General features: G+C 38.2%; 1 protein-coding gene across 1 annotated transcript in view; it reads right to left on the reverse strand.

Annotated features, from left to right (window-relative positions):
• Positions 1–3,216: 3,216 nt before the first annotated feature.
• Positions 3,217–24,042, reverse strand: part of LOC128746339 (metabotropic glutamate receptor 1-like) — a 45,953-nt gene continuing 25,127 nt past the window's right edge. Inside the window, exons 10-13 of the mRNA XM_053843390.1 lie at positions 14,711–14,876; positions 4,971–5,103; positions 4,310–4,904; positions 3,217–4,246 (exon numbers count right to left, since the gene is read on the reverse strand). Of these exons, the coding sequence (XP_053699365.1) occupies positions 3,217–4,246; positions 4,310–4,904; positions 4,971–5,103; positions 14,711–14,876 (1,924 nt within the window). The remainder of the gene's footprint in view (positions 4,247–4,309; positions 4,905–4,970; positions 5,104–14,710; positions 14,877–24,042) is intronic.

The following is a 24,042-nucleotide window of genomic DNA, read 5'->3' on the forward strand; positions in this document are numbered from 1 at the left end:
CAGTTCCTCCTCAAAGAGTTCCCAGTCAGAAAATCTCGGATTGCGAGAGGTTGCAGCGTTCAAGGAGACACCCAAATGATCAAAATATATAAAGCAATGATCAGATATTGGTGTCTCATTTGAAACATGCCATTGTGCCAACTCATGACTGATCCTGTTAGAGCAGAGTGTTATATCTAACACTTCCTCTCTACCAGCTCGTATGAAAGTTGGACAATTGCCAATGTTGAGTATTCCAAGGTTGGTACTACTCAAATATTCCATCAAATCAGAGCCTCTCGGATTGATATCCGAGCTGCCCCAAATGATGTGATGGGCATTGGCATCACTGCCTACAATGAGAGGAAGCCCATTAGATTGGCAGTATCTCACCACATTTCTGAAATCGTCGCTGGGAGACGGTTCATCGTGTGGTAAGTATGCAGAACAGTAGACATAACGCCTATGGACATCTTCCACGACGAGTTCTACTGTGACTGCACAAATATCTCGAGTAGTCAACTCAGAGATAAGGCATGCACTTATTGACCTATGCAACAATATGCATGCCCTGGGCATCAAACGAGGATTTGTCATACCAGTTTTGCTGAAAGCAGCAAAGTTCTGGTTTCCAATATCCGTCGAATGAAAGTACCCCTTGCGAAAATACGGCTCCTGAACCAATGCGATGGTGACAGAGCCATTAAAAAGTTTTTCGCATAAATACAAATTTGCTGCCCGTTTGTGTTGAAGATTTATTTGTGCGACCCTAACTATTTGACTAGCGGAGTATATGCACAAACAATCTCCAACACAGATCAGACAGCAAATTGTAAGCGAAGCCAATTATATTGGCCAGAACGCACTTGGCGTAAAACCCATAAGGGAAATTGGGCAGGACTAATATGCTGTTCCCACGAAACGCAAGGGACAACAAAGATCGACCGTACCAGAGCCCCGCATGGCACAGTAGGGGCCAGATGCCCAAAGCACTCCGTTCGCGACTGGCATGTTTTCACCCCTCCAGCCATTCAGTCATCGGCACGGAGGTAGACCTTGACTTAGGGGCTCCTGATTTGCACATTTGCGACTCCCGGCAGGATCAGGTCCCGTGGCTCAATTTTTGCCCAAACGTACAATTCGGCATCAACCGCCAAAGGGCCTAACTGCAGATTGTGTAAAACAGACCGATTTAGAGTCTCTCTCTCTCTGTGCTAAGCCAGCTGAGAAAATAACTCTCTCCCGGTGTGCCCACACCCCGCAGCCGCGCCCTCCGAAAAACCTGCGCCGAACTGCATGATTAGGTAGCCGGAAACCACACGGCGAAACCACCTTCTCTGTCTGCATACGACAACCAAGGTTGCGTACCACCAGGTGCGCAACTTTGGCTACCGTACCCCAGCCGGCACCTCGTGGAGGTAGAGATAGGAGTTAGAAAACAGAGGTGATATATTTGCACATGTTCACTAATTTGCCAGCCAAACGAAATAGGTTGTATAAGTTCTCCAATTTAGGCTGAGTAGGTATTGTAGAATTGTTTACATAAATTTTATTCGATGCATATTCAGCTATGGCTGAATAATAATGGCTGCTAAAATATTTAATCAGTGCATAAATGTTTCGTGGGAGGGCTGTTTATTAAGATGACAAATCGTTTGTTCAGCTAGTATATCACAATTATTGACAATATAGACGGGTTGTGGAGAGGTTGAAGATGCGCCTAATCTGCTTGTGACACTATTATGTGAAGCAGCTGATTTACAGCGCATTCGTTGGCTGCTTAATCACTTATAGAATACAGAGGCCTTTGCTTAAATTTATTCAGCGTCTACCACCTGTATTGAGAGTTAAATCAACTGTGACTAAATCAGTAGTATTTTAATTCAGCTTCGGTGTTTGTTGGGTATTCGCTGCTTGCAACTGAATCAAACGACCAAAACAATAACAAAGAACAGGGCGGCCAGTTCATACAAGTTTCAGCATATTTAGGGTTGTCAGTTAGTTTGCATGAGGAATCGTTCAAATGAACGGGGGTTCACTGTGCAACTATCAACCATAAGCGTGCAATCCGAAAAACAAAATACTAGGTCTAGAATACGTCCGAGATAATTTCGCTGCGTATTTACTTGAGAGAGGTTCAAAAAATTTATTTCATCCATCAGTGCGGCACTGGTACATGGCAACTGGGAATTGGGGATATTTCGAATCGCATCGTCGGCTGATTCGCACTCAATGTGTGGTTGGTTAAAATCGCCGCAGACTATTACATTAGGCCGTATGAATAAAACAGTTTGTTTTGCTTTTCCCGTTTAAATCGTATGGGAGCATTTGCTCTAACTCTTTTATTCATACGGCCTATTATCATCCATCACACAGCTCTCAGGCGAATGAGATATGTGCGTTGATGACATCAGCATCCCGACTTTTATCAGGCGGAATATACACATAACAAAACAAAAGTTTATCCCCGAACAGTAGCCCTTACGCCTACCTTCCCCAGATGGTTGCCATTCATTGTTCGTACGATTGAATTGCGAAACCGCTGCATAACGGCAATCAAAACACCATCGAAAGCAGATTTATTGCTGTTGTTTGGGTTGCGGTCGCAGCGAAAGATATACTAAATAGTTGGGCAGAGGCAGGGGGGGGGAGATGTAGTGACCCTACCCACTATTCAACCCGATTTTGAAGTCTGGTCAGGATCCGGAAGATTAAATCCCGATCAATCCATGCAAAATACAACTAGTAGACATTTGTGACTTGGAGAACGGAGTGAACATGTGAAGTAAACACACAAACCATATGAATTTCGCTTGGTTAGCTAGCTTTTCTGGTAATTGCTTTCCTTTAAATTTAAGAGATTTAGTGGATTCGTGTAAGTTAGTAAGTTGGTAAGTTAGAATTTATTAAGTTAAAAAATATCACCGTTTTCACGTTTTCGTAGGGAAAAACAATTGAGAGGAGTTAGTTTTTCAACTTCACAACAATAGTGGCATATTTCTTTCCAAAATAAACACTCACTAGTTGACAAAATACAACTTTATTATTAGCAAACAACGATAGGTACGGTACTATCTCTTACATCGAACCATTTATTGCCATATTTCGTTACTATATTTACCATCTTGAAACCCTACTAAGGACGAAAAACGAATGTTCTAGAGACTAGAGGTAACGGTTATAAATTCTACGAATTGTTAGCTAAAAACGAGAACTTAAGTTCTCAAAACTTTCGAGTCAAAAGTAAACCACCGATTGAGCGCTAGCCGGCGTCGGCAGCTTGATGGTGATGCTTTTGAACTTGCAGTCACACGATTCCGACATGGTGCTGATCGAACACTCGGACAGGCTTTCTTCGCTGATCATCGTGGTCGCGTGTTTACCGTAGCCGGCCGCCGTTCGGCCGGAACTGCCGTTGGCAACGAACGAACCGTTAGCACCGCTGTTGTTGATCAAGTAGACACCATTCGTGAGCAGTTGCTGCTGCTGTTGGAGCTGTAGAATCTCGGGTTCGAGGTCCTGATCGTCACTTCCGGTATCTATCAGATCGTATCGACAGCGAACGGAGTCCAGCTGGTGGCAATGGTAGCACGTCTCGCGGATTGTTGCCTTCTCCTGCGGTTCGCAGGTTGATAGTTTACTAGAATTGCTGTAATTGTTATTGTTGATTATGTTTCCTTCCGGAACTAACAAGTGTTTGTCGGTCTTCAGTATCTTTCGGGCGGATGATTTAATCGGCGAAAGACTGTAGCGAACCTGTTTGAGCTTGGAGGACATGATTCGCTGCCGGGGAACGGGAGTGGTGGCTTGTTCCGATCGGTGTTCGGCATCGTAAAGATGAATTTCCAGCAGTTTGTTCAGTAGTTCCAGCGATGTTTGGCAGGATGCCGATCGAATGATCGGCTTCGGGAGGGTATCGAAACTGTACTCGTGACTGTCGTCCGGCGGCCCGGGACCACTGGAGTAGGAGGATGAGGTTTTGTGCGAGATTGCCGAGGCAACGCGTGATCCGATGTGACACCGTATCGATTTGGAGGTAGTGAAAAGTGCCCGGATGTTCTTTTCCGGTCGAATCAGAATGATGTACAGCTTGGGGAGGAATAGAAACAGTAGCGTTACCATCGCTGATAGCGATATGCAGATGCACATGGTTATGATTTTGGATTCCGAGCCGAAGTAGATCGGTACGAAGGCGACCCAGATTACGCAGGTTGTGTACATGGAGAAACCGATGAACTTAGCTTCGTTGAAGTTCTCCGGAACGTTTCTGAAATGGAGCAGATGTTAAAAACTGTCACGGATTGAAGGATTAATCAGAATGGGAACGCACCTCGTCTTCCAGGCGTACAAAGTACACAGGATAATCAACAGGAAGATAAACGCCAATGGAACTAGAATGCCCTGACGAGTGGTGTTGCAGGCCAGCACGGTTCGCTGTCTCGTCGGATACTGATGCTCGGTGTTGGGAGGCTCCAGAATCAGCATGGTCACAGCGATGGCAATTTCAACCGAAATCAACAGCCCAGTAATGACCAACTGCGCAGCAGCCGACATAAACTTTGGTTTTTTGGTGGGAAATCGTTTCTTAGAGCCAGCCAAAATCCTTGCGATGCGATTGGTTTTAACAAGCAACGAAGCGTAGATCATCGCAAAGGACACACCGGGCATCGATCGGCTAATCAAGCAGGAAGCTCTCGACGGCTTGGCCAAAATGGCGAAAATTGTACTGTGCGATATGATCATCCCAACCAGAATGAGGTAGCATAGCTCTCGGGTGGATGACTTTACCACCGGAGTGTCGTTGTGCCGGATGAACACACCAAACACCAGTCCGGTCGTTATGAAGCCCAACACCGAAAAGGAAATGGCCACAATTGCCTCGGTGTCACCCCACTGAACGTGCTCAATCGGAATTTGAAGACAGTCTAAGGAAGAAATAAAAATAAATTATTTTCATTGAAAAAGTTTCGATACCACACTGGAAGACAAACCCGTTTTAGACTGATCTGGCCAGTATCCTAGGTCGCAATTCCGGCAGTGCGTCTCGTTGTATAAAAACTGATGTTTCTCGCAGGGAACGCACACCCAGCAGCATTGCTTCTCTTGGCCACCGGTTTGAAGATTCTGTAAGGATAGGAATTTTTCAAACTTTGTACTGTTCAGGTTGTTACATTTTCATCCTTTCCCTTGTCTCATTAATTATCCACAAGCCGATACATGCCAGCAGGATGCTGGCACAAAAGTGACAAGCACATGCTACAAAAGAAATCGTCAACGGTATACAACACTAACCTTACTGTCAGTATTTCAGTCAGTCAGTTAGTATAAAATTTCCCACGGTGTTGGATAAAAACAGAAGTAAAACTATTTTTCGTTCCTGAAAATGCCCTTCCGGAGTCGAGTCGAGTCGAGAGTGTCACCAGGTAAAACCAGGTCCGCGAATTTCCGGATCCCAAACCGAGTAGAGTGTCAGTTACAGCAGTCATCGTGACAGCTCAGCCGGCACTTGAAGTGAAAACCCACCAGCCAGCAGCTGTGCACTTGGAGTTTGGATAATATGCATTTTTCGTCCGGAAGCGAAAGCGAAAGCCGCTGATTAAGTTTCAACTGCAGTTTTTTTTCTCGTCGTCGAGACCCTATCTCATAGTTGATGGAAGTGGAACACTTGCGCGGTGAATAATTCCCGAGAGCGGGGAATATTCGCTAGTTTTTAATTGCAGGAAAATAAAACTCTAAATTTACTGCTGCTGGATAGAGGCTAATTTTGAATTTAAAACTTAGTTCCTGTGCTTTCGAGATGTTGGCAGTAGCTTCACCGTGCAAATTCTCGATACTTGTGCGGTATAAGCAGTTGGTGGTTGCATCCTTGAACTTGCAGATATTAATTTTGTTATCGCCGTTATATTTTGTTGAAAGCCGTCGTGTGATGATGGAATCGCTCGGTATCTTGTGGTGTGAGCAATTATGTTAAAAGATCAACAGACGAACGGTTAGTTTTTATGACTAACTAACCAATTCTGTGAAATCAGTTTTCATTTCTCATTTCATTGATCGTCATTTATTAGATCAGGATAGAATAGACTCGGCTAAAACTGACAAGCTAAAAAAAGCATTATGTACGAATCTTATGCAGAGTTTCTCTACACGACTGCTATGCGAGGAACCCAAAGATTCTGTGCAAATTTTCTTTATTCTTTCGGGTAAATTTACACCAGACCGGACTAAACCCAAACCAGATATTGCGACAGATCAAATATACAAAGATGAACGGACAGACCAGATTCAGATCAGGCCAGCTTAATGGAGAAACTAGATTGACGAAGAACTAGATTCAGCCCAGATCAGATTAACGGATAGTCCAGTCTAGATTCAGACTAGAACAGACTAGACCAGACGAAGGGATTCCGTTTGCACCAGATTCAGATCAGACTAGATATGATTTAGTGCAAATTAAGCTGGATTCAAATCAAATTTAGGTCAAACTCGACCAGATTTTGACGAGACTAGACTATATTCAGACCAAATTCAGAAAATTCTAGACAAGATCAAATTAGATAAATGGACAGTCCAGATTAATGGAGAGTCTCGGTTAAACCCATTTCAAATCAAACAAACCAGACTAAAGCAGATTTGCTAATTTAAACCAGATTTGAAGCAAATTAGACTAGATTTTAAATCAGATTCAGATCAAACTGAACGAGATTGAGAGATCAGACTAAATCAGAATCAGGCTAAACTTGACCGGATTCTGGCGAAACCTGATAAGATTAAAAAGAGATAAGATATTATGGCAGAGAGTTAAGAGAGAAGAGAAAGAGCGAGGCAGACAAAGCGTTGCATCATGTGCTTGGCAGTGTTGCCAGATCTGCGGATTTATTCGTTATTCGGCGGGTTAGAAAATTTTCTATGAATCAACGTATTTTCCTGAACTCCACGGAATATTTTAAAACTTTCTTTCAGTTACAAAATTCACGGGTACGCTACATAAAACTAAAACTAAACTAAAACTTAAAGAGGGTTTTCTACTATAAGGAGTAGTGATTAAAAAGGAAACATTTACGTTAATGCTATGAAGATCTTAATATGAAGCTATATTTTTCACTTTAATGCAGATAGAACTTATGTTATGTGTTGATAGCATAATATTCCTCATTTTCAGGCTTTCCCTTTCTAACCTTAGTACCCATATTCACACTTTTATTTTTCCTGTTGGAGTACTGGTAAAACGCGAAACATTTTCGTTTCAATTTTCTCGTATACCTTGTACCGGTTTTACGTGATAATCGAAAACTGTTGAACGTTAAAGCCTCCAGAAAACACAACAACAAGGCGATGAAGAGACAACGAAGAGACGCCGTAAAGACGACGAAAATACATTGAAAAATGCAAAAGTGATGAGAAAATGGCGAATATACGATGAAAAGTTGACTAAAAGACAACGAAAAAGACAAAAATTGGACGAAAACAATATAAAAATGCGATGCAAAACTGCACCAAAAACCGTTAAAAGAACCTCGAAACGTGAAAGATGAAAACATAGCAAAAAAGGAATATTTTTGTTGTCTGACAGAATGACGAAAAAGTGAAGACGAGACAGCAAAAAAAGGGGAAGCAAAGACAACTAACAACTAAAACACGAGAAACAGGTGTTTGAAAGCATCAAATAGGCGTCAGAACAAAAAAAACGACAAATTCCTACAAAAAAGCCACAAAAAACGATGAACGCACGACGCAAATACGTTGAAGTGATGGCAAAAGGACTTTGAAAAGACAACAGAAATAGAATAGAGAATTTATGCGAATATTGTTAATTGTAACTTCTTTTCAAATAAATTAGTTCTGAGGATGGCTGAATAGAGTAAGCTGAAACGTTAACGATAAGTTGTAATTTAATGGTTTTACCGAGAAAAATCAATCTAAATCCAAAAAGAATAACGTACAGTGATTAACGAAGGACACAGGATAGAGTAATGATAAAAAGACGAAATAGACGAAGAGAAGACAACAAAAAGACGGCTAAAAGACGGCTATAAGAGAACAATAAGGTGTCGAAAAGACAAAATACTGCAAAAATACGATGAAAAACCCCCGAAAAAAACGCCTGACTAACAACAAGACATGTCAAAACAGACAATACAAAACGACGAAATGACGATAAATAAATGTAAAAAAGGCGATGAAGGACGATAAAAAGACAGTAAAGCAGGGATAAAACAAAACAATGAAAAAAAGTTTCCAAAACAGGCAACAAAACATACAAAAAAGGCGACGAAAAGACAGTTTTTTTGTCTTGACAACAAACAAGACGACGAGAAAATTGCAAAAATAGATGAAAAACAACAATAAAAAACAATGAAAAGACGACAAAAAGATGCCCAAACAGGAAAAAAATAACGACAAATACTTCAAAAAGTCGCCAAAAACATCAACGAAATATGACAAAAATGAAGGTTAAAAAACGACGGACAATGGAAATAACATGAAAATATAATAAATATGGTGTAAAAACGTCAAAACAGCATCAACAAAAAACACGAAACACGTTGTGAAAGCGTTTAAAAAAGCGTCACACAGAATGACACGAAAAGGATAAAAGGATGCGAAAACAGCGACTAAAATGGAAAAAAATCATAAAAACTCAACTGAAACAAAACCATATAATGAAAAACGGTAATAAATAATAGCCGCTCAGTTAGCTTCGAGGTACGACGCTGGTCTAACAAGCCAGTCGTCGTATGTTCGAATCTCGACTAGGCGGTGCTTGCTAGTTAGAGTCAGTAGGATTGTTGCACTGGCCCCGTAATTTTCCTGTACTCTAACAGCCGGCTGCGAAGTCTGTCGATAAAGAAGGGTAATGTCTAAAGACGGTATAAACCCATGGCTTTGCTTTTTTTAATAAATAATTCAAAAAGCGTTAAAAAGATGACAAAACATGCCAAAAACGACGAATATTGGACAGAAGGACGACAAAAGAACAACGAAATGGCAGTAAAAAACAGCATTTGGTTGACGTTTGGGTTGAAAGCAAGGCCACTGCAATAGTCTTATTGATTGTCTTTTGTGGCAGTTTTGGTTGTCTTGACAATCAAATCGGACGACGAGCAAAGGTGATGAAAAGGTCACAAAAACGATGAAAAGGTGACAGAAAAACGAAAAAAATGACGGAAATATGATGTCTCTAGTTGGCAAACCGCGCATAAAAGCGATAAAAATACAATAAAAAGACGGCGAAAATGTGTTGAAAAAACAACGAAAAGACAACATGAGCACGACAAAAAAAAAACAGCAAATAAACGACGAAGAAGCGGCGAAAAGACAGCGAATAGATGACGAAAAAGTGATGACAAATAGGCGAAACTCTGACGAAAATAAAAGACGAAAGACAACAAAAATACGATGGATAGATGCCGACAAAACGCTAAGGAAAAGACAGTATATGTCAAAAACGACGAAAAGACTAAAAATAGATGCAGAAAAGGCGATGAAAAGATGATTAAATGACAGCAAAACAGCGACAACAAATGCCAAAAAAAACTACAAATGAAGACAAAAAAACGCAATCAAAAGCAGCCACAAAAACGGTACAAAAGGCAATAAAAAATAACAACAAATCCCTTGAGGTAGACAAAAAGACAATCTGAAGATGCCAGAAAGGCAGGTGTTAGATAGAGTGAACCATTACTGAATCGAAAAACTACACGAAGGAAAATAAAAGATGAAAGATGGAAAAAACAGATGAAAGGCGAATGAATGAAAGATCAACAACAAAAGCAGCGATGGCACGATCAGTTTGTCTCAATTTACATTCATTTGACAGTACCGTCTTAGTCAAGCAGAATTTGGAAAAGTTATGTATGGGACGTTTGAAGAACTAGTTATTATCTACAATTTTGTTGAATAAAGTTTTGCTCTATCTTTTGTAGTTACGGAGTCATAATGCTAGTACACCCAATTCTTTTTTTGCACGGATTTTTTGCACCACTTTTTTGCACGGTTTCTCGAAATAACACGGATTTTTTTTACACGGTTTCTCGAAATAACACGGTTTATTTTTGCACGGATTTTTTTACACGGGACGCATCCCCCGTGTAAAAAAAGAATTGGGTGTACTTCATTAGTAACTAAATGAACGTTCATTTCATTGTCAAATGAATGTGAATTGAGTCAAAGTGATTGTGCCATCCCTGAACAAAAGTCGAGCGTAAGCGTCGTCCTTAATTAATTTAAGGCAAATCCCAAAAGTATCATTTCATTCAATTCAAAAAAGTGCTAATTTCCTTCAAATACGATCAAGGACAATAAACCTATAAAACTAATGTGATAAAGAGTGAGCGGTGAGAGTTAAGCGGCAAGAAGCTGAGTTCATCCGTGTTTTAAAAGAAACTCTAGTATATTGGAAAACAGAAAGAAAGAAAAGAAAAATGACAGAAAAGAAGCAAAAACGATAACAAAAGCAAGGAAAGCAGTAAATGGTTGCAAACTGAACAGAAAAGGAGAAAGCACGGAATAGAAAAACAGGAAAAGAAAAGGAGAATATAAGGGAACATGAAAATTAAAATGCAAGAAAAAATAGGAAATCGAAAGACAAACGGTATAAAACGAAAAACGTGACAGGAAAGAAGGAGAAGCTGAAGACGAAAAACGGAACAGAACAAAGAAAAAACTAGAAAAATCTGGACTGAAAGGTGCGAAAACGAGAAAAGAAAAGAAGCTACAATGGATAGAGTTGGCAGAAAAAAGGAAAAACAAGCGAGCAAAGAAGGGAGAAGGAGACATGTAGATTAGTGATGGGCAAAGCGACTCTGTTAAATCAACGAATCTGAATCATTCCGCTCATTGAACTGACCTAGTTCTTTTGAACGATTCACTAGCTCAGAGCTATATATTTTGGCATGCCAGCGTTGTTACTAATTCGGGACTACGACACAACGGGACAGAAAAAGAAAAAAATGACAGGAAAGTTGCGAAAACGGGAAAGAAAAAGAGGGAAAAAAACACTAGCGAGAAAGGAAAAAGAAAATCGATAGATGAAACGAGAAGGGGCAAACGAGGTCAAACAGCATATGAAAGTAGAAAGATGGAAAAAATGGAATGGGAATATGGTACAGAAGAAAAAAAACAAAACAATAGAATCATCCATGAGAAAAAGCCGGAAAGCAAAAGGACAAACGAGAGCCAATAACCGCCACAACAGCAAAAAAGAAAAAACGGGGCATGCAAAAAAGAACAAGATGAACATCTAAAAAAAGTAGATTAAAAGACGAAAACTGAAAACAAAAAAAGGGAAAAGGCAAGAGAAAAGGGAAAACGGGAGAGAAAATTACAAAAAAGAACGAGAGAAAATACAACAAAATACAGAAAAACAGGACTGGAAATAAAAAAAATGGGGCCGAAAACGAAGAAATCGAAAAAATGTAACAGAAAACACAGAACAGCAAACACGAGAGAGAAAAAAACGGAAAGAAAAAGAAAAGTTAGGAGAAACCCCCTGAGAAGAAAATGGGAGAAACAAGGAAAAACGACATAGAAAAGAGGAGAATGACAAGAAAAAGAGGAAGAACGGAAGAGTATGAAGAAAAATGACAGTAAACTGGACAGAAAAGGCGAAAACACGGCACGATAAACCAGGTAATTGAACGGTATATAAAAGGAAAGGAGTAAATATCGGAGCATGAAAATTAAGAAATAAGAAAACAGGAGGAGAAAAATTAAAACGGAAAACAAACGAGATAAAACAGAACAGGAAAAGAAAAAAACGGGCCTGACAAAGAGGAAAAATGACGAAAAACAAAACCGAAAAAAGAATAAGGTTTTGGCAAATTATTTTTAAAGTTTTTGTCCCCCTCGCCCTTCAAAATTGGCTTTAAAAAAAGGAGGGGGGAGGGGGGAAAATTTGTTAAAATTGAGTAAATTTCTTTTGTATAAAATCAATTATCTGTGGGGTTTACAGCCTAAAGAACTCGAAAAAAGAGTGTACAGAGTGTTAACGCTTCTAGCACGAAACAAAAGCGAAAGTACAAATAATGTAATTTCCGAAAATTGACAAAAAATTTATTTCGGAAGGTTTTTGCATGGAAAATAATAACGTATCTATGAAAAGCATGAATAGATTCGGTTTTCACGATTAGACTTAAAGTAAAAATTCCTAAACATCTCAATTTTTTTGCGTGATTAGAAAAAATTTCTTTGTTTTTTTTCACCCCCCCCCGGGGGGGGGGCCGGTTGTCTAGCATCAGAAGCGCAAAAATTTAAAAAAATATTTGTAATGGCCTAATAGGAAAAAATCAGGACTTCAAAGTGCGAAAAACGAAACAGGAAAAGAAGAACGAGTGGAAACAGCGGGCATAAAACAGGATAAACGAGACAAATCCTGTGACGTTTTTCTTAAAAGAAATGTGACAGAAAAGGAGGGAAATGGGAAAGAAAAGAGAGGAAAAAGAAAGTCGATAAAGGAAACAAGGAAAACGGGAAAACCAGGTCAAACAGGATAAAAGTAGAAATATGGGACAAAAAGAAGAAAAGAAAAGAAGAGAAAAACGAGAGCCAAAAACAAAATAAATGAGACTGAAAAAAGGAGCGCATCCAAAAGAGAAAAAATGAAAATGAAAATCGAAAAGGAAAGGAGATAAAAGACGTAAACTGAAAACGTAAAAAGGAATTACTTCATTTGTTTACATCGTGACGTCATAACACCGGAACAAGCGCGTCGCGAATCGATCTCGCACGTTCGCCGGAAATTTTCCGAACTAGTCGCTCGTGAGTTAACTGAACTGGTGAAATACGCTCTTAAATCCACGGTTTGTGATATGCTGAAATAATTTGGAGAAAATCCGATTATCTAGCTACAGGAAAACCGACAGTTGCAGAAAAGTAACAACAGCTGGTCTTAAAGCTTGTTCGAATGTGATGGTCTTCGTCAAACGTATCCTGAAGTTGGTATCGAGAGACGCGACGAAAATGACTGCAGTTCCGTAATTCTATAGACACTTAACAAAAAGCACTGATCTCGAAGTACAGTTTGGTACAATGAACAATTTTACCGAACTATTAAGTGTGTATATCCAGAAATCTCTAGAATATTGGGCGAAGCAAAATATTATTTCCAGAAGCACTCCAGGAACCTCCTCGAGAATTAACATAAGACATACGATTGCGTTCCACTGGATGATTAAGCGTACTGCAAAGTCGTTTTCGGACAGATTCTCGGACAATAATTTGTCTGTTTTATTTAGGTACTTTTCATCGCAAAACTTAGCTTGTCTATTTTTTTAGACCTCCTCTCGTCGCACCGATCAGCTATTCAGCTGATGTGAAGAAATAAAAAATTCTACAAGCGAATCATACCAGATCAGAGTAAAATGATGAAAAAGTAATTTTAAAATATTTAGTAGTTTTCGGTCATTAATCACTACACCCTCTGCCAGCAGTTTTGATAAAATAGGAAACAAACTGTGCGGGCAGTCTCTTGTTAAAAATCAGAATAACGTTGTTTCGAGCAGTTCTTGTGTGAGGACTCTCTTGTCGTTTCTGTCGTCATTTTACGGTTTTAACACTGAATGCAATCATTAGCCTTGATGGAAGCTAAGCGACCACAGAAGTCATCATCACAGCTCAGATTAAGAATGAAAAAGACATTCTCGCGGCCGCCAGCTGGTGGTCGCAACGGAAATAAAACAATTTATTCCGGTAACTAAGAAATATCGAAAAACTTGCTCAAGAAAACATTTCTCCTCCGGACCCGGGGGGAAAAACCATTCCGTAGGAAGATACACTACTGTTGGCGCAATCGGAAATTGTTTGCAGGAAATTGAGTTTCTTATTTTAAAATAATCGAACTCTATTTTTACCGCTCGGCGGTTTGCAGATGCAATAAAGCTGCGCTTTAGCGCAGATCAAGCCTTCCGTGGGCGAGATGTTTTCGTATTTTTAGTAACGGAACCTGCAGCCGCCTGCAGAAATCCTTTTATAACATAAAATCCCCGAACATCGCTGTAAAGCTGGCACACACTGCTGCTCAGCCAACCCAGCCAGGCCACTGTCATTGCACCCATCATAACTTAGTTAACACGCACATAAAAGTGTAGTTTACGACTGCTTTCGGAAGCGAGGACTAAAATAGTTTTTGTACGTCCTGTCGGTCACACAATGGGGATATAAAAGGTTCCGTGTAAATCCCACCGCACTGACTGCTGTACAGGTGGGGGGGGGGGGGGGGCCGGGGGGAACACCGAAGCCGAGAGTATCCCATGCGAGCGACCGAAGCAGCGTGATAATTAAATCATTTGCATATTTGAGTCTCACCGAGGCTGCTTTTCAGTTTCCTTTCTCCTTTCCTGTCACTGTTTCCGGGGTTTTCCCAACAAATCATTTCACACCGTCACGTCGCGTTATTCAGTTTATTTCTAGTTCTGTTTTTTTTTTTGCTTTTGACATGCACTTCGCATATCCTTCCGACTCATTCAATGGACTAAGTAAGGGGTGATACTGAAGTAATTAAACAGGTGCTAGCCTCTCATATGTTTTTAATTTCTTAATCTCACCTCAGCTCGGTCTGGACTCGGTGTGTAAAGAAATAGACACGTAGCAAACTTAAGGACCATAATTATAAGCATGTGTCAAGGTATGTCGCAGTCATTTGCTCGGTTAAAAGTCACTTTCTAACGAACGTGCGGAAAGGAAAGTGTTCTTGGCGTTTTGTCGAAAATTGGATTTTCCTTAAGAGCAACTCTACCTTGTAATATCCCGGAAGACACGGTTTGGAGCAAACGGATTCCACCGGGCCGGTCGACGCTTCCTGTAGATCGCGCAAAAAATTAAGCGACCCGTTGTTCCATTCGCCCACCTGAACGTAGTCGTAGCTTCCGTCCTCCAGCAGCTGGTAGTTCATGATGTCGTACCTGACAGACGATACAAAAAAGAAAAGACAGACAGAGAGTGAGTGAGTGAGAGAGAGAGAGAGCAGATGATTATAAATGCGTTTTGCTTGGTTGAATCGTAATGCATGTACGAGTCATGATTTTTATGTGCATTTTTTCCTGTTTCCGGACACTTGTTGGATTTAATGGAATAATTAATTCGAATTGAGAACGAACATGTACCGGGTGTTTGTTGGATGTCATTCATTGCGAGAAGCCGTTTTCTCGTGATTGAAACGCAATTAAAGTACAGAGCGTTTCCATTGGGTATGAGCTAATGGATTCTGTTGGTTATTTATAAAAAAGATAAAATTCAATTTTCAAGTATTATATTAAAAAATTTCATCATTCCCCATTTGCTACAGAAGCACTTCCTTCATTAGTGGAGACGCCACGACCGACGTGTACGTCATTTCCGTGCGTTGTGGTGCGATCCTTTGTTTGAAATGTGCGGAATGAAAAAGTTCTCGAGTGAAAAATTTTTCCTGTGTACCATATTCGTCGAAAACATGATCGTTTTATGCTTCGCTACTCTTCCAAAAAGCAACTCATGCAGGCAAGTGCCGAGTATTCAATCCGGAACGTTTTTCCATTCTCCACGTACAGTTGTTCCATAGTGTTAATGCCGGTTAAGTAGTTTACAGAGCCTCTCCCGGGGAAACCAAAGAGTCCCGTTTCAAAAAGAGCAGCGATGCAATATAACTCATAATTCATCAAGGAATTGTTTACTCCACGAGAATTAGAGTATTTAATTAGTCATTCCAGCACGTGAGCACAGAATAATATAGCAGAAACATACAACGGCATGTATGACAACAACGTGCGGAAAGCAACCGCAATTACACGATTAAATACCATTTAAAGAAAAGTTAGTCGAAGCTTATGCTGGTGAATATGCTCTTGATTTAAGTGGTTCAAAAAAATTTGCCTTCGGGATGTGACTGACAATGAAAAGTGGATTCATTTCGAGAATCCTAAGCATCAGGGATCCCGGGTAAGTCCAGGGGAACTATCAACATTCAAATCGCTCAATTTGAATCGAGCTTTGGGTGAAAAATAACCAAATTACCAACAAATAATAACGCAAAGTGATTTTGTTGCATGATAATGCTCCATCACACACTGCAAAGCCGATTGAAAAAACGATTGAGTCATTTAGTTGGAAAGTTTTTTCACTTACGGCTTGCTCACTTTGTTCCTTCCGTCTATCATCTATTTGCACCGGTAGAACACTCACTTGCTAAGCAGTTCTTCAATTCTTAGGAAAATGACGCAAAATGGATTTATGAACAGTTTCCTTGCAAAACTGGACATTTTTTTTCGGTGAGGCATGCACGAATTGCCAAAGTGGTGGGAAAAATGTATGGCTATCGATGGATAACACTTTGAATAAAACAGAGTTTTTCATTTTAATGCGTATCACAGTTCTAAAAAATGTTGAAAAAATCGACGGCGAAAATGGCGCTTTGAGTAGTTGGTTTAATTTTTTCCTAAAATCCCGGGCATTAGCAATACGTTGGCGAAAAAATATATTTAAAATATGAATTAATTTTAGCAGAAGAACATTGCCTTATTTAAGAAGCAGTCCGGCCATCCTGTATTTTTCCCCCTACAAAATAAGTCAAATTTTTTTACTCTGTTATCAAATTTACAAACTGTGTTTCGCTCTTTTATATTTAAATTTCTTTTTCAACGTTTTAGTAGAATTCCCGAATCGACGTGCAGGAGGTGAGGAAAATGTTCCATTTACCTAATTACCGAAGTTTTCTCCCTCAACTGGCTTACTCACTTTCCTTTGTGCTTCCGCACTTTCGCATCGGAAAGAATCCAATGCAATGTACGCTCTCGTAACCGAGCGATACTATTGAAATTTGGAAAACATGTGGTTTCGCTTGTCACTGATCGCTTCCATAGTTGTCCGGTTTCGGAAGCTTTTTAGGCTTTATGTAACTTTCGGCACAGCACCAGCTGCCGTGGTTCTCGAATTGGCAGCCAGAATGAAACTGCCCTAATTCTCAACCGCTACAGACCAGAAAAATTATAATTTTGACAACAAAAGCGGATTTTCCAAATGTTTTTCGACTTTCAATTAAGCAATATAGCGTCTGTTTTTGGAACATTTGTTCGTATGAATTTGCCATTCATAATCTAAAAATGTCTTAAGTTAGTTATGACTGACTGTGTTAAATAAAAAGATAAAAAACTTTTTCGTGTTGGAAGATAGGGACATAGTTACTTCGGCAAAATTATTGAAAATGTAAAAACAAACAACTTTTCTGAAGAGACAAATTTTTTGTCTCCATCGGGAGAAATTTTATAAAACATTTACTTTGAAAATTCATTTGAATTTAGTTTTTCATACTTAGCTTTTGTTAGCTGCATTTTATAAGAATACATTGTTCTGTGCAATTATCGAAGCACTCAAAACAGAGAATAACTTCACGAATCTATAGCGTAGAATACTACAGAAGTTATTGCTCATTCGTTTTCATCTGTCAAAGACATTACCAACGATTTCACTATAAGTGCTAATTTCTACGAATTCAGTTTAACTTTTCAATCCCGAAAATGACTAACAGAATCCCGAATCAAACCGAAAAATGCTCCAAAAATTTAGGCCATTGTAAGAATCTTTTAATAACTGATACCAATGCCCCAATAGACTTCAAAGCGGCGTACGATTTGGTTAAACGTGATGAACTATGGGAGATTATTGTAGGAAACTGTTTTTCTATTAGGGTACCCCTTGAAGCAAGTTATTAAAATGAAACAGGATAAAAATTCTAACCTAAGTAGAATAAGAAACTACGAACTGACTGCGTTAAATGACATATTCGTACATAATGACTAAGTATGTATGTAAATCTGGGAGGTTTGCTTCAAAAACTAATTAGTTTGTCTCTGTCTTTTAGTTAATTGTTTAGTATGTCATCACTAGCGTGCCCAGACATAATCAAAAGGTGGGCCACTCGACATTTAAGACAAATAATGATGAATCTATTAACACGTACTAGCTATGGACATAGAGCATTTAATTATACTTGAAATTGGACTAATTTTGGCTTGAAGTTTCACTTCGAATTGAACTGGAAATTGGACTTTAAATTAGATTTGATATTAGACTTAAATTTGGAGTGATTTGGACTGGAGGTTTTACTTGGAATTAGACAAAAAATCGGACTTAACACAAAATTCGAAATTTTAATTTGAAATTGGACTTGAAATTTTAATTGAAATTGAATTAAACTTGGAATTTAAACCTGAAGTTGGACATAACCCTTTAAGCACAGAGGGTTTTAGTTACAATATTTTTGGTTTTTGGATCAACATAAATTTTTTTATCTCTCGAAATAATAAAACCAATATATTCTACGCATTGCAATAAATATTTGCTAAATGTAGCAATCTACACAATTGTGTAAGTTCGGCCTTATCCTTATACCATTGCACAATGGGCAAAAACTAGCCGAAAAAACGCAATTAAGATATGGCCTGCAGGCTGATAAAATGTAGGTGATCTTATGTAAAATTTTCCGAAGAATCGCATGGTGCCCACCGCTTTCCTGTTTGTCATCGGGAAGTGCCCCATTTTGCTCATTCTCCTCTATTTTTAACATTTTTTACCCTTTTTGGACTATACCAAGCCAGGCTTTGAAAAAACAAAACATGAAAACGTAATTATTTTGTGTAAAGAAGTCCACAGAATTGAATAGGGTTGACCCCGTTTAGTTTAGAGCGAGATCATCGCTTCGAGGCTCATAGACTTCAGCTTCTGAAACAGCGGAACGGTCGTTACGTAGCCATGGAAATACACGCAACTTTTTGCAAGTTAAGTTTTTACTAACCTTAATATAACAGATATACCGGAATGTCCAGATTGGCTTAAAAACATCCAAATGTTGATCCAAGAATTTGTCTTAGAAAATCCCGTAGTTGAATACACTATTTGCCACACTTCTTTATTATTTTACAATTTATAAATGACCAGTTTTAGATTCCGGTAGTACTCTAAACGGAAGTTCCGTAATGTGGAGCATGAACGAGTGCTCTACAACATAATGTTCTTACTGACCCAAAATGAGATGGCAGCAGCAGATTTCGTTTTATTTTCATCTGTTACTTATGACATGAAAAAATAATCCCACTGCGATCTGGAATATCTTCGGGAAAATGGATCCAAAATTTGCTAATATATTTTTACCTTTGTTATACTATATAACAAAGGTTTAGGAATTGGTCGAAAAACACGAAGTCGATCTGAGGCCCGGAGGGCCGTGTCACATATACCAATCGATCAGGTTCGACGAATGAGCAATGTCTGTGTGTGTGTGTGTGTGTGTGTGTGTGTGTGTGTGTGTGTGTGTGTGTGTGTGTGTGTGTGTGTGTGTGTGTGTGTGTGTGTATGTGTGTATGTGTGTGCGCTTCAATTTTCAATCGCCTATTTCTCGGAGATGGCTGAACCGATTCGTCTGCTATAATTTTTATTTGAAAGGTATTTTTACGTAGTATATCGCTATTAAATGGTTTCGTGGTCTGACTTTTAGTGTAAAAGTTATAAGCAAAAATGTGAAAATTACGTGACACGGTTTTCTCCGGGACAACATAACCGATTTCATCGATCTTAGTACCAAATAAAAGCTCTCACTATTGCTAAACTTCACGCCAATTTTTATTGAAAACAAACAAGTGGTTTAAAAGTTATGCTTAAAAAACCAGTTTTGACAAGGTTCAAATGATCGCCTGTTTCTCAGAGATGGCCAAACCGATTTACGTGCTATTAGTTTCATTTGGCAGGTAATATAGCCGGATAGATCACTATTGAATGGTTTTTTGATTGGATCTTTAATTGGAAAGTTATGAGTAATTCAATACACCACACCAAAATTAACAATAATTTATAGTGATTTTAACCAAGAAAAATAACCTAATTTCAATTATTTTAATATCAAACGAGAGGTTTTCACACTACGAATATATATGCAAAATTTCATAACAATTGGTTTTACCGGTCAAAAGATATTAACCCTCGAACACTCGCGCCAACTTTTATAACACAGTTACTCGCGCGCACAATAGCCCAAAACCAAAGAAAACGTGCGCACTAGAGTTTTGACTAGGAAAACTTGGTTTTAAGTTTATCGAACCTTTGGAAGAGTTTCTTAAAATTGAAAGCTCTATCGTCTGGTAGAATTTGAATTTTGATTAATCCCCCTAAAAGTGAAATAAAAAAATTATTTTCCTTCAGTTTCAATATAACACATTGATGTGTTCTGCAAAGTTTTAGAGCATATTATTATAAGAAATTTTGCTGAAGACAGTAACCTTCTATCTCTTCAACGAAGAGATCTTATTTATTGTATATGAATTTGAAAAATCAGTTTTTCTATTTTAGCTCTTTTTGTAATTGTTGTATGACTTTTTCATGTATTACAAAGTTGTATAAATAATAAAAATACACAACTTTGCTGAATATAGTATACCTCTATGTTTGCTTGTTTACGAACTGTAGAACTTTGATTATAAAAAATACCCTGATTTTGACCCCGAATTACTCGACTACCAACAGATGGATACATTTTAAACATTTTACATTTGCTGGTAGTTTTGCTGCACACAGACACCATTTTTCCATATGAAGAAAATTCCAGTTGGGGCCAATTGCCACATGCTACTTGCTTCGTTTCTGTGATATCGGATTTTGCTAATCTATTTTCCTAACAATTTAAAGTGTTAATGCATTGAATAATTCTGACATTTTACTCATAACAAGTTTATTGAAGACTATACGTTAGTATATACGTAACATACGATTTGTAACTATATAACAATATGGCATTCAAAAACCTACATATGGTGTACAAAATACAACAACGTGAGTAACCGAAAGTTCATAAAAATTGATGAAATTTATTCAAGAAAACTTTATTGTTGTGAAGACCTTTACTACGCAATGTATATGTTAAAGAATAATACTTCATCTTACAACTTACTTTTACTTGCACTTACCCTCATTAGTAACAACTTACTCAGCAATTTCATGAGAAAAGAAACTATCAAAATTTATAAGTGCTTCTGTGCTTCTATCTGGTTCAAATTTTGTAAACTTATTAAATTTCCAAAAATTTCATGTAAACCAAACGTGTCGATTTCTATCTCAAATTGCAAGTAAGACTGTATAACAAAGGTTCCTTTCACCACTGGGTGGATTAAATCAGGTTTTCATTGAAGGTCAATCTAAGGTGGTTCTTTGAAGATAGGTTGTATAAAAATCGATCAAAAAATAGTAAAGATAGAGAAAAAAGTGTAACGGCAAGTACACTAATTTTTGAAGTCCCGGCGAGAACGTAAAGGTTAAAGTAAGTGAGTAATTCTCGCTGAAGCGGGGCCACTACTGACACAAGGTCTTCATATATTCGTACTTTTGCACTTATTTGGTTGAAAATGGTAAAAAAAAGAATTACACTTTTGATACCTCGAAATAGTAGACCGCTCGTTCGCCAAGGGGCCTAACAGTTTCAAGAAAAGTTGAATTTGGAGCAAACCTTGAGATCTATATCATGTGATGTTTCATAAATTTGCCATGAAAAAACTAACAAATGGCCCGGTTCTGTAAAGAAGAACAGAGCTTTCAAATGCAGTAAAAAAAATTTTGTCAGCCATCTTGGATTTGATCGCCATATTGGATTTTATTAATCGACGTTTTCACCATGAGCCCCCCAACCGATTTTAAAAATCGGGCCAAAACCAAGATGGCCATCGATATTTTTTCCTTCTCTCATCTTTACAAAACCGTGTCATTTGTAGTTTGTTTTATAACAAATTTTGGAAATATCCTAATAAAATTATATGAAAATTGTGAAACTTGCTACAAATACTGGTTGTTTTATTCAGTTAATGCCATTGCACACCCAATTTTATGAATGTTTCTTATAGTATTTTTTCTCAGTTTTCCAATGGTGGTCTTAAAATGATACTATATCTCGTTCCCAGCCCTGTTTTTACATTTTTTGTTTTGCTTTTCTGTACAGTTTAGTTGCGTTTTGCTCTCACGTTCCACCCATTTTTTTGCTCTTTATCTCTCGTTTTCTTTTTTTCTATCCCGTAGTTCCTATTTCATTGCTCCTTTTTTCTTCGTGTCATGTTCCATTTTTTTCCTCATGTTTTTCAGTGACCTTTTGTTATTTTATTTCCCGTTTTCAGTGTTATCTCTTCTGTTTTCCCTTGTTTTCATATTTTTCTTACTGTACCTCTTCTCTCTCGTTTTTCGTCTTCGCCTGTCCTTTCTACCTCTTTTTGATGGCTTTTTTTCAGTTGTTGGCTTCCTTTTTTCCCTTTCCTCTTAGATTTTCTTTTTTTATCTCCCGTTTTTCGACCTTTTCTCTTCCGTTTTCGTTTTTCTTTAGTCCTGTTTTCTTTTGTTTTTTTCTGTCTCGTCCTTTTTTCCCGTTTTTGTCCCATATTTCTCCTTTTATAGCCCGTTTGACTCCTGTTTTTGTCGTTTCCTCTGTCGATTTTCTTTTTTCTCTCATTATTCTTCTTTTCCCATGTGGTTTCTCTCATTTTCTTTTTCATATTCTCTTTCTTGTCTCGTTTTACTTTTTCTCTTTTCTGTTTTTTTATTTTTCTGACTGCTGTTTCATATTCCTCTGTTCCTTCTCTTTTTTTCTATTTTTCGCCTAAACATTTTCGTCTTAAACATCCTCTGTTGCGTTTTCTGTCTTTCATTTTCTGTCCCGTTTTTCTTCATTTTATGTTCTGCTTCCGTATTTTCTCCTTTTTTGTCCCGTTTCACCTCTTTTTCTCGTTTTCTTCACCAATTTTCTTTTTTATCTTTCGTTATTTTTTTTGTCGGAAGATTTGACCACTGCGACCATTATTTTGATCTATTGTGGTAATTTTCGTTATTTTACTTTAATCGTGTGGTTCCTTTTGTTTTCTGTTCCGTATTCCTTTTCTTGTCTCGTTTTCCCTTTTCCTTCCGTTCGTTCTCCCTTTTCCTGCCCGCTTCTGATCAAAATTAAAATTACACTTGGCGATGGACGAAAAATTAAGCGTCAAAATGAAATTGGCCATGAAATTAGAATCGAATTTGAACTTGAAATTCGACTTAAATTAAGCTTGAAACTAAACTTGAAATGTAACTCATAACTGGCATTGAAACTGTTCCTGAAATTGGAACTATTTTTGTCCAATTTATTTACTTATCACAAAAATAGTGGCAAAAACTGCGGACTTCCGGGTTAACGAAATTATTTTGTTTTACATTAAATTTTACAGAGAAGAAGGTGCCCCAACCGGGGTAAGCCAGTGTATGTCATTGATTGAGTTTTGTTTAAGGTGAAGGTCGTCAGAGTCCAGTTGATTTTTTACTGATTTCAGTACTTGTTGCCACTATCGTTTTGTTGAGAATATAGTTGCTAGTAGTAGGTAATAATCTGTTATGAACAATTATGAAACGTAGAATCGCGTATTTATTTTTGCTGTTGAACTAGATCCGACAGTAATTCGATCACATAAAATGTTGTTTACGGTGAATTTTATTACCAGTGAATTTTATAAGTATATTATCGACACTCTACGACCTTTAATTTAATAGCGAAAATAATTGGTCAATTTCATGCTCAAACGTTTACGTTGGCATCACTCCATATAAACGTCCGTTTCCTTGGCAACATACAACAACGATGGTAGCGGATTCGGAATTGCAATCGAAACGAAGTGAAGTTTTTCCTATCAATTCAAGTGAACAGTTTGGGCAAAATCATTAAAATATCTTACTAAATAACTGTTTGGGTGGTAAATTAGACCTTTCTGTGCCTCAAGTTAAGTTTCGCGAGTGACGTGACAAATGGAACGATCGATAAAAATTAATAAAAAATCGACGGCAAAAAAGTGAAAATAGTGATGAATTTTAATTGGGCAGAAATCTCAATATTTAGTGTAATTTATGCTCCAAAAAGTAATAGAACCTATAGAATGGAATGTTTAATGCTTTGGGTTGCAAGATCTTATAACGGCTAGCAGGTTAGTTGAACTAATTTTATTTTTTTGTGATGGTTTCCCGAGTCTATGGGAGCAAGTACTCTGAAGAAGAGAAGGAAGGGTGATACTCGGTGCCATACTGACTGCCATATCTGTACTCTAACGA

This window comes from Sabethes cyaneus, chromosome 1 (genome assembly GCF_943734655.1).
Source record: "Sabethes cyaneus chromosome 1, idSabCyanKW18_F2, whole genome shotgun sequence".
Taxonomy (NCBI): domain Eukaryota; kingdom Metazoa; phylum Arthropoda; class Insecta; order Diptera; family Culicidae; genus Sabethes; species Sabethes cyaneus.